At 34.3% G+C, this 12,510-nt stretch overlaps 1 protein-coding gene across 5 annotated transcripts in view; it reads right to left on the reverse strand.

The window, feature by feature from the left end:
* The window catches only part of alpha-Cat (catenin alpha), a 100,623-nt gene that overhangs the window by 52,030 nt on the left and 36,083 nt on the right, over positions 1-12,510 (reverse strand). For all 5 annotated transcript variants that reach the window (XM_081764980.1, XM_081764971.1, XM_081764997.1 and 2 more), the window contains 4 exons: positions 10,769-10,886; positions 7,388-7,637; positions 3,302-3,502; positions 772-923 (listed from right to left, as the gene is read on the reverse strand). In XM_081764980.1, coding sequence (XP_081621106.1) covers positions 772-923; positions 3,302-3,502; positions 7,388-7,637; positions 10,769-10,886 — 721 coding nt within the window. The remainder of the gene's footprint in view (positions 1-771; positions 924-3,301; positions 3,503-7,387; positions 7,638-10,768; positions 10,887-12,510) is intronic.

The following is a 12,510-nucleotide window of genomic DNA, read 5'->3' on the forward strand; positions in this document are numbered from 1 at the left end:
AGAAAACGCCCACTTGAACAGCATGGGAATTTCTTCATCCTCCTTTACACCCCTAAAATATTAAAAATATTCATTATTGGCAATTTTCCTGTCGGTTAGTTCTGGAAGGCTATAATCATGGCAAATTTCATCATTCTAATCCTGCCGGAAGTGCCTAAACATTTTGGGTGTAGAAGACATACCATATAAATAACATGGGAAATATTTTTCAGTTCCCCATAAAACCACTCTACGGTTGGAAATTTTTATTTCTGATAATTCACTTAGGTAACGCTAACGAAAGCGTACAAGCATACCGAATTTCAAGTTTTCATTCCAATTCTAAGTACCTAAAACATGAGATTATAGGTCCGAAAAAAGGTCCATTTAAATAACATATGGAAATTCTTCATCCCCTCTTTATACCCGCTAAATATTAAAAACATTAACTTTTAGCAATTTTCTTGTGAGTTAGTTCCGGAAAGCTACAATCATGCCAAATATAATCATTGTAGCCCTACAGAAACTGCTCAATAATTTATGTCAGTTCATGTAGTTTTATATATAGTTAGGATTTTTTTTGTTTGTTTCTTAAATCATTTACTCTTAATAATCTTATCTCATAAAATTTTACATTACTATTGCTCGTACAATGAGTTTGATAAATTCTCAATGAGAACAATTGTTCCATTGACATTTAATAATAATAATAATAATAATAATAATAAGAATAAGAAGAAGAAGTAGAAGAAGAAGAAGAAGAAGAAACCCACGTTAACAAGCAATTCTTACCCTATTCATCAACACTGCTCTTCTAATTTCTCTTACTCCATCGTAAACAAGTCTTGATGCATCTATGAATTCATTCTCATCAACATCTTTCGATGGATTAGATGACAATGCGTCAACAGCTACTTCAACCCTTTGCGCAAAATTTGGCATAACTGTAAAGTTTTTTAAAAAAAAAGAAAGAAAGAAAAGGAAGATTAAAACTGCATTATACATATATATATATATATATATATATAATCAAAGCGACTATACACCCAATTCAGCAATGCGTATTCAATGATTTGTAGTGTTATTTCGCGAATAGCTCGATTAATATTGTGCTTAATTGCCTGAATCGTTTCCGAATTGTCAACGTAACACTGATATGTAACTACATTCTACAAAAACGTCCACTGGAGTCAATTCGTATTTTCGCGGACACAAAGGAACATCAAAATGGCTGATGACATTCGAGACTTTATGCACAATTCGCCTCAGGCTAGTACAGTTAATGTTCAGTTGCTATGATCTGTGGCGAGTAGAGGTCCTCGGGTTGAGGTGCACACTTTCGGCAACAGCAACAATATTCTGGTATGAATTCCATTTCTAGAGAATGACACTTCGTAGTAAACTATTTCATGTCAAACAGATATATTGATTAGAACTGACCTTTTATTTTATTTTATTTTATTTTTTATTTTATTTTATTTTATTTTATTTTATTTTATTTTATTTTATTTTTTTATTTTCAGGAACTTTGATTCATACTGTTGAGAGATCGAAAATATTTATATTATATGTATACAGCGTGAGCCATTTATTTTGAAATACCCTTCGAACTATTGAACTAATAGATTTCTAAAGAAATTCTGAAGTTTTCTGCGGTACAAATGTTGACAAGAGAAGTTGTTTGTCAAACTCTGCAATACCATCAATTAACAGTGTTGCCAACCGGATACAAATGTACTGTCATTTGAAAAACCGCTGTGTACATCAGCTCAATCAATATTTCAAATCTGCATCTTAAACGAAAACGTACAATATCACATTTGTTATTCAGTGTTACAAACTAAAGACGGGTCCCACAAAATATTCAGATGCAGTCAGAGGACAGGGTGATGATGTCACGAATGTACGACGCACTAGTTGTAGCCCCTGAATGGGAATTAGACGCGAGTGAGATTTATCGTTTATTTCCATTCTAACAGAATGCTAAGTGTGGGTCGTGTAAGTGCACCCGTTCACATGCACATCTATGGACCTGCATATGGGTACCAATGTGTTCGAGACAGAAACGATCATCATGAACGAACACGACCATTCTCCATTCGCCTCGCCAAAGCAGTTTCTACTGATGTCATCGAAGATATTCTCAATGATGAGCAGGTATCGGAACTAACTGCAAGAAGAACGACAAAAAAACAGACCTCGCTACAACAATAGACTATTCAGGGTTCGCACGCCCATGTAGCGGATCATGATTTCTCATTGAACTAGTAGTCGCAGTCTTGTAGTTACGACGGCCCAAATAATCCTTATGTTCAGGTACTCTACAGCGCGTCGCGGGCACAGGTCAGATATGAATATCCTCTGCCTATAACCGCTGGCCAACTGACATGTCACGTCTTACATGGGTAGAAAATTCTCCAATACACCTATCAGGTCTCTCGCAGCTCAACTACACACCATACTCCAAGTCACTTAATTGCACAACAGTATGCGGTCGCATCGTGCTGAGATTGTAGGTACAGACTGTTATCAACATGCACAACTAACTCGTCGTGTTGTCCAAGGCTAGCAGCATATCATGCACACACTACGACTACACAGACACATTCTGTGGAATCGGGTTTTCGAGTATTAAAAAACAGGTGTTAACGTAAGTAAGTAAAAAAACGCTTATTTATTCGTTCAGTATCTAACCTAATATAAACAGGACGCACTATTAAAGCATTAGTTTGTACCTGAAGTGTAATATCCCAGGTTTGAAGAGTGTAAACTAGTGATAGGGAACAAAATTCGGTTTTTCAGTTTTTAGAAATCCAAAACCAGTTTTCGAACTTTCAAAAACTACCATTCGGTTTTTCTATCAAACCGTTTTGATATTGAAGATCGTTCGGTTTTCTATTTAAAACAGTTCAGTATTACATCAAAAGCTTTTTGATTCCTCAATAATTTGTTTGGAAATGAGTATTACAAGAACAGATGCAGGCTTCGGCGAAAAGCCGAACCGATTTTTAAAGAAAACTACTGTTAAAACTAGTTTCAGTGAAAATTCGAACTGGTTTTGGAGAAAACATATGTCATTTCTCTAAAAATCAGTTTCTCGTTATTATGAAAACCGATTTTGCCCTCCCCTAATTTACTTGACGTCACGTACATCGAAGGCGTGCGGATAACGACAAACCTATGGGAAAATCTTATGTGTGTGTGTAATCATACAAAGAAAGTTAACTTTCTGATGTGAAGAATGAAACAATTTCAAACAAATAATTAAAAAGCTAAACTGCATTACTCAAACGAAGACTAAATAGAATTGATAAGAATTTACCTTGATCCCTGAGAACTTTCACAGCTTCTAGCACTCGCTCCGTGTAAATGCCTGGCTCATAGTTGTCCATTTCTGCTCCTACAACGTTACAAACTCTTGCAGATCGACCTCGAATAGCACCTGCCGTACGGTCCAATGTATCTGCGTCTCCTTCTTGTAAAGCTAGAACACACTTGTTCACATCTTCCAGAATGTGATTCTCTGTAAAAGTGAAAGTGGACAAATAAGAGCATTCTAATGATAGTTAGAAAGATGTTTTTACTAATATGAAATTAATAACCTATAATAATAATAATAATAATAATAATAATAATAATAATAATAATAATAATAATAATAATAATAATAATAATAATAATAATAATAATAATAATAATAATAATAATAATAATAATAATAATAATAATAATAATAATAATAATAATAATTGTATTAAATGCTATTCTTATTAACGACAGCTATTTCATTTAAGGATATGAATTAAGCCATGTTTATACTAATTTGTGTACATATTATTTTTACTTAGTGAGTCTAACATTTAATGTACTATTAACTGCTTCCACAAAAGCTCGGGAAATTAACTAGGAATTCATCTCAGTTCTCAGAATTTACTCTTGGATTATTATTTTTCTTTAATATGAAAATGTGTTTTGAAATTGTTTACTGATAAGAAAAATTTATGCTGAGGACTTTTCTGAACATTTTTGTAATGTGGTGCTAGTTTGCAGAAACTTTACTCACTTCTAACAGGCACTTCATGAAAACGCTGTTATAAACTTCAATCTATGTTAAAAGTTACGTCAACTTCAATGAGTACATACTTCTTGAACTTGCTTGGATAGTAAAATACTTAACTGAGTCACAATAAGGTAACACTATAACAGTTTTTAAATAATTCTTCTTCTTTGTTGCCTGATCATCTTGTGGTCTAGTAAATTATTGGGTAGTAACTAAATCTTGGAAATTACTATTTTTCAAGGTTGACTGGTTTAAACCAAAAAACAAAAAATGTTCGTATAAGTGTAAGTGTTTGTAAAATCTTGATGAACACACATTTGTGGGTTATCACGTTTCACTCCCGTATATTATTCGTATTACATTCAAACCTAAATTCTCCATTCATTACTTAAAAAAATTATACTACAAAAGCAACTTTTTTTATATAAGTTTTTAAATGTTTATTTTGTGATTTTTTTGTAGTTGTTATTATTGTTATGTAATTGCAATCGAAGAAAAATTCTAAATATTGTTTCGTTTCAATGTTTACTATTGATAAAATATATCGAAAATTCCGTACTTTTTGTGTGTATGGGGGGGAAGTCATACAGACCCCACGAGAGGCATTTAGTGAAATAAGTATCTTTGGTATCTATTTATGTATAAATGAGTCTGAGCCAAAGTGGACTCAAATAATTCGTATCTTTATTCACTTTTCTTATTGATATGCAGATTAAGTCGGTGTATTTCTTTAATTTGGACCAATAAAAGTCGTTGTTAACTAACTTGAACTAAATTAGTTCTTCTGTACTCCGTAGTACTTTGAAATTGTTCATATGTAATTCAGTGTTATGGTTTCACTTGTGCAACTGTTTATCTTTTTGTCCTTTTGAAATGACTCTTGACAGTTATATTAAGAAGCACGTAAAGATCAGTACAACGTATTTCTTTTTATAAGGATTCCTTCGTGAGTGAGTCGTCAGACGTATCGCATTTGTGGCCAATTAGTCCTGGTTCCGAGTTCAAATGGAGGACAATTTTTCTCGGATGTAACTCGAGAAGCGGTTTTTATTCCGCTTTAAGCTTATGTGAACCCTTCCAGCATAACCCGGTTGTTGCATAATAACATCAAGGCGAAACAAACTTATTTCTGTCCATATATGATATGAATATATAGAGCAAATTATTTAAACCATAAAAACCTGGTTTAAACCAAAAAAACCTGGTTTAAACCAAAAAACCGTTTTTTTTTTGTTTTTTTTAATAAAAACCATGGTTTTTGCCAACCCTGCTATTTTTGTTCCTAACCTTTTCGAGACAGGGTCATTTTTGGAGTTTTCGTTCACTTTCAGTTAATAAATTATAACACAAAGACTAATTACTTGGTTGATATAGTTACATCTTGTTTTTCAGAAGAAAGATATGGCAATTTTACGACGTAAGTTCGATTGCAGTGTTACCAACGGGAGGGAAATGTAGGGGTAAAAATTCACAAAAAATTCCCTAACCGAATTTTAAGATTTTTGGAAGCTGGCACCACTGTCGCACACATGGGTCTAAGTCCTCTCAAAAAAATTCTTTGGTGTGTTGACAACTCACAGTGAAAACGAAGTCGTTGGTTGCCATACAAAGTCAGAAAGAAAAAATTCTCTATCATACACACGAAATTTTTGACACTTCTTCCGCCTCACAAGCAAAAATCAACAGTTATGGAAGGTCGGAAGTTTCCCTAATTATCCTACTGAAACTTTTTATGGTGTGCTGTGTAGGCCAAAGACGAGGCTTTCAGACAGTGGTACATTTGTTCCCATGCAGCCAACAAGAGGGAAATTATAGACGCAAAAGTAGGATATTTTCCGAATGTTTCACCTAAAATCGGGAACCTAAATTCGAATTTTTCGTGCGCCTCCTAACTACACTGATCGCGGGATGATCCAATTGGTCTCAACAATTAAGTATCCACACGAGGTATGTACCTGACAAGTCCTAAGTGGATCTCTCTAAAACGAAGGAAATTATAGGAAAAAAAGAAAGAAAAAGAGAAGGGGAAATTAGAAAATTCTCGAATGTTTGACTTTGGGCTCAAATTTGAGAGGGAAATTCGACACTCAGGAAAAAACAGTTTTAGCCGTAAGTATGTTTTATGTGACACATTGAGTTAATAAAGATTCTTAATTGAATATTAGAAATACATGTAGTAAATAAAAAGATGGCTACTTTACTTTTGTGCAAGCACTTTCTCCTATTTTCTTTTACCCAATTGTATTCAATTTCCACTCATATGTAAAGTAACAATAATCTTTAGTGTAACGTCCTATTGTTATGCCTTGTAAAGTAAAGGAAGTTATGGAAAATACAACGAAATGACAATGAAAAACTGATGGAATAACAGCATGAGGGGAAATGGATGAAAACTAAACTACCAGGATGTACATTCACACGTAAAGATTTCTACCTCTCATTACATAGTATGGCAATTATTGATACCTACTTTTCACCTTGTATAAACCATCCATATAATCGTTAATTTCGTTATTACTAATGACAGGTAATAATTTTATTATTTGAATTCCACTTGGAGAAGTTATATTAAGACGTAATCTCTAAAGTTAGTAAAAATTATTTCGAAATGCAGCTTAATTTTCCATTTTCTGTGTCACTGACATGTATTAAAAATACAGGAGTTATCAAAGCAGTATGAATAATGCAGTGTCTCAACATTCGGGCACGACGCTAATAGGACGACATTTAAATGTTTATTTTGGACATTACAAAACAATAAATAATGGTACGCTAAATGTTAATCGATTCTTTAATAGTTCACTTTCTTCGATCTTCTCTTCTACGGTGACAAACCATGTTCAGTTACTTCTATTATTAGCAGCTGAGAGATTTTTCTCTTAATTACCAAATATTATCTAATTATAAATTCACCGTAACAGTTTATATACTGTTAACCTCAATTTTATTATTTTCTTTCTTACTTGCGGAACAGAATTTTACTACAGGAACTGAAATTTACTAGTTATAAGACAAGAGCAACAAGAAAGAAAGAAAGAAACAAAAAAAAAAAAAAAAGCATTAACTTCAAGAGTTTGGTTTGCATATACACCCGACACAGTGATATTTAAGTTATCTGGTTGTGACTACAAATTACGCTGGCATGAGTATTCCAATAGTATGCACAATTATGCCATGCTAGTCTGGTCTGTAAAATAGCAAACTAACGAATACGGTAATTTATAAGCTCTGATACTTCCTTCTACTGGAAATTTCAAACTTGATATCAGTTGTTGTTACTTTATATACCCTATACATAAAATGCTCGCTCAAATCACGAACCAATCACAAATGTAAAATCAAATTTACCTGAAACAGCAAGGAAGTCGTCTATTGTAGTGATATCATCCACAGCTTCGGTTAATATTCTCACTTGATTTTCCCAAGCATCGCGGAAAACATCCATGTTCTCTTGTGCAACTTTCGATCTAGGTCTGGCGGCCAAAATACGAGCTGCATTGATGACTTGTGGGCACAAGTTTTCGATCTGGGAAGCCGCATAACGCACCATCTTTACTCCATCCTCATTACCCGACATGCTACAAGCTAAGTTTGCAACCTACAATAAAATGTATACATCAAATTATCACTACATATTTAATATATAAAATAATTACACACAATGAGCTCCTTCGCTACATCAGATTTTGAATTGAAACATGGGGTCCAACTAGACGTTTCTTAGCTTTTCTTCTTGATATATATATATATATATATATATTAGGGTGGTCCTTAATTTTCGATTTCCGAATTTCTTTGCTCCCAACCCCTAAATTGGTTCCATGTCGGACCAAATTAATCTGTGAAAAAAATGGGCTCAACCGAAGAATATTTAACCGACCCCCAAGCGACCTGAACATCTGAATGCATTTACAATGTATAGTATATGGCAAAAGTTTGTAATAAACTCTTGTAACTTAAAAATGGCTGAGGGAAAGGAATCACATCTTGGATAGAGGTTGTAGAAGTAGATCCATACCTCACACTGAGTAGTGACCGAGATGACGCATATCTTTACGTCCACCATCTTAGATTCGGGCACAAAATTTTAAATAGAAATGACCTCGTATGATATATCATTTTGAGGTAGCTTTTGACGACAAACAGACGTCTGCCTTTATTTTCCACTTATCTCTGAACATGTAATAATTATCAACTATGGAAAGTAAAAGCTCCGAAGTAATAAAACTTAATATTCTGTGAGTTTATATCTCTGCACGGGCTGCAGATTTATAAGATTGTTGAATAGTTTCCCTTATTTGAATTAAACCATACAGTAAAGAAAGAAATGCACATGCCCATCTATTTGGAAAGAAGATGTGAACTTTCAACGTGGGTTGAATATATTGAAAAACATTGTGGTGGTGAATGATGTTGCAGAGAGGTGTGAAACTGATACAAGAATACGGGAACATTTTAAGAAAGGACGAAAAAAAGAAACAATACATATTGCAGATAGTCATTGAACACAGAAAAAAGTATCCAGATGCTACAAAAATTGGCTTAATGATGCAGTAGAATTTGGCTAGTTATCCACAGCCTTCAGCTTTCTTTTATCATCATTTTAAACATTCATTATATTATTTATGTAATTTCATTTCATATAAATAATTTCAATATAGGCTGGTGTGTATTTCGACGGGATGTAATTATATAACAACATATATAATTATTTCCTTGTTACATGTATGTAATAGTTTATTCATATTTCAGTAACCAATAAAGAAAAAAAAAACAATATTGAAAGATAATAAACTATTATTTCAAAGCTAAAAAGAATTAAATGACCAGAGATAAGTTGAAAATATATGAAGATATGTTTTTATAATGAAAGGTTACCCAAAAACGATGTCACAAAACATCATTTCCATTTAAAATTTTGGGCCCGAATACAAAATTGCGGACTTCAAAATGGCCGCCATCATGCTATTTCTCAGGCTCAGATGTGGATTACTTCCAATCCCTGTATCCAAGATTTGGTCCCTTTCCCTTCAGCCACTTTAAAGTAAGAAGGGTTTAATTCAGACTTTTCCTATATATTAACATATTGGATATGCATTCAAACTTTAGGTCGCTTAAGGGTCGGTTAAATATTCTTCGATTGAGTCCATTTTTTTCATGGATAAATTGGGTCCGACATGGAACCAATTTAGGGGTTGGGAGCAAAGAAATTCGTAAAAAAAAAAAATTCGCCATGTAATTAAGGACCACCCTTATATATATATATAAATTTCCCCTCCCGCCAAGCTAACGAGAAGTTTTGGCGAAAGTGCTCATAGCACATATCTTTCGCGCTCTGATACTACTCCAGAGCCGAAGCTCTACCTAAGCTCTGTAGATAAAAGTCAAATGGGAATGCAACGATCATGTATAGTATGTGGGGCGACGTGCACGCACATTGACATATATTCATGTAAAACTGACTGTACACGCCACAGGCGGATCACACTGATATAAATAATGCTAAATAGATGCTATATGGGTTTTCATTGAAATGGGATCAAAAAATAAGAGCGAATCAAAAAAGTTTGTCCTTTGAAACTAACTCTAGTTTGGAATCCTCTGATGATCTATTATTTCAACCTTTCATTTTTTTTCACGATTATCAGCAACTTCTTTCAACATATCTAATACATCTGTTATACTAATACGTTAACCTCACATTAATATACTCCGTAAGCTCCTTTATCTTCGTGGCCATCTGGTTGCCATATGAACCTTTTGCGAGGAGATTCAGATCAGACTCTCGATGGGAATTCATGTGGTTTGGATTACACCTTTAGGCGTAGGTCCACATCTCAAATAGCATCGATTGAAAACAGATATTAAATTCAAAATCAACAAACCAACGTGCTCTTCCGAAGATATTTTCGGCCAACTTCATGAGTATATTCGAGCAAGCGTGACATCGAAAAGTCGCCTTTTAATATTTTGCATGTTGAAGAATATATTCCACCAAACGTAGCTACTAAGTGACCAAAAAGTCAAACTACCCACGAGACAAAATATATTTTTTCTTTTGTTGCAAGTGACAGATCATGATAACTGAAGTAAAGAACTTATAGTACAGTAGTACATCAGCATGGTGTACACGCTGGAGGAAAAGATTTTCATTCTGCAAGAGTACATAAGGAGTTCAGGTTAAGAAACCAACGCTAGGCAAGGGCACATCCCGAAAAGGTATCTTCGAATAAATCAACCATTAAATGTATGTGAGATACATTCAAGAGAACTTGAACCGTTCCAGTTCAGGGTCGTATTTTGCAACAATTAATCCTTTTAGTAACATGTTGGATAATTTAAAGAATAGATTAGAAAGGTCCTGGAGTCAATTTTTCCATTTTTACAGGAGAGCAATTTCAAATTAACACTTTACATATACTTTTTCTGTATCAATTTTCTTGAATTTTTTCATAGTTATTAGCACATTCTTTCACGTAATCAAAGGAGCATCGGAAACTGAGTTCTCAAATCTCTGACACTGTTACCTGAAAATGAGAAAAATTGCACTTAACATCCCTGGACCCTTAAATTACGACAGTCACTTAGTCTATCGCCCCTAACTTCTTTTCTTCCTGACATTAAAATATTATCTTCTCACATACTAAAATATTATCTTCTCACATACACGTCAAACCATAGTGTACCAATTGGTATTTTAGAGAAATGTTAAAATCATACGATAAATACCTCGACAAGCTTATTAGCATGTTCTTGGAAGACAAGAGCATATTCTTCCACCTCCTTCTCGTTACCAGCCTTGGCAGCCTCAATGAGAACCAACAGGGGAACATTGGTTTCCAAGAAGCTGAAAAAAAAAAAAAAAAAAAAAAATTACAACATTAACTAGGTTTCAAAGTAGAATAAGGAACTACATTTCGATGTGAAGTAATGTATTTATTAGGTTCAAATTCATGAACTCGAATAATACATATACAGAAAAGTTTCTTTAATTTTGGAAGGTGAAATATGATAAATTAACCTTGACGAATTTGTTTTGTTAACGGTAATGGAACTGCAGTTTTCGTGTCTTCATGTATATACGGAAATTACAATAGTTTATTAGTAGAGCTACCACTATTCGGTTTATACCCGACCGATTTTGAAAGATAGTCACCTTTGAAGATGTTCTATTGGATAACCAGCCCTGTTAACTATTGCCCGAAATCAGAAGTTTTTATTGGAGCAAACTTCGGCGAAGCAAACACATGAGAATTCGGTCCCCTCCTCCGTGCAAGCTTTCCAGAAACCTTTAAAGACGTGTGGACGCTGATGTTGGAGACGTCTTTTCAACAGTCGAAGCCTCAGAAAATCATTAGGCATCAGGAATCTTCACATGAATATCTTGAAATGAACCAGCAAGGATTCCTAATTCCAGTTCTATTTCCTGATACAAAAAGTACTGATCTTCTGGGAATATGGCTTGAAGTCGTGTTTATATGGATCCTCACCTGATTTGCGTCTATACAGTACAATTCTGAGATGTTCATCTAAAAGATACTGTAGGTGTCATAGTGGATTCCTAAAAGTATTTTACATTCACTTTCACGTTTTGTTAACCTTCCATAAGAGTAATTCCCCAGATAGTGCCCGAATATGATCACCAGCAGTGAGATGGATGTACGCTTCATCCACTGGGACGACTATCTTCCGTTTGGACACTATCTAGTGCTTTTCATTGTTTTCTAAAGTTTGTTTCATGTTCTGCAATGTGTCGTGGGAGCAGGTGATGTATAGGCGCCTTACGGATGCATCTCAGCTGGAGCTGCTCACGAATTTCTGTGTTCACAATTCTCAGTGCTAAATTGAATCGCTAGCCCATCGCCCGTGGATCCTCCCTTGAAGCACTGCGGTGTCACTTTCACTGGAGATTTTTTCTTCGACTTTTCATGAGCGACTATTTCGATATGGACTCCTGGTTTGTGTAACAAACTACAATAGCTTTCACAGTAATCACCGCAAATATGAAGCCATTCCCCCGACAAAGTTTTACTATGAATATGCAGAAAAACGAGCATGGAAAAGAGCTATGACATACATACTCCAATAACGGTTTCATTTACGCACAATTTAACGATACTCATCCACCTACAACTTTAGACCATACCAGCAGACACGTCGTTCTAGTGTCGTTTTCCAGATGGCAGTGATGTTTCTAATTCAGTTCGATATAAACCGAACAGCCTTCTATATATTCACAGCATACTTTACACGCAGTTAAATAAACAGTAAGAGAACAAATAATTTCTAAATATTAAGCGAGAATATTTTACTATTTTCGTTAGTTAAATATTTCTCAACTCATGTACTTTAATATTAGTGCAGGGACACAACTGAACCTTCATTGTAATTGAGAAATGTCTACGCATACTATCTGTTCTCTTTATTCCCGATCGAGTTAGAACACTTTTCAAGCGTTACTTACTAACAAG

Source organism: Thermobia domestica, chromosome 1 (assembly GCF_964235325.1).
Source record: "Thermobia domestica chromosome 1, izTheDome1.hap1.1, whole genome shotgun sequence".
Lineage (NCBI taxonomy): Eukaryota > Metazoa > Arthropoda > Insecta > Zygentoma > Lepismatidae > Thermobia > Thermobia domestica.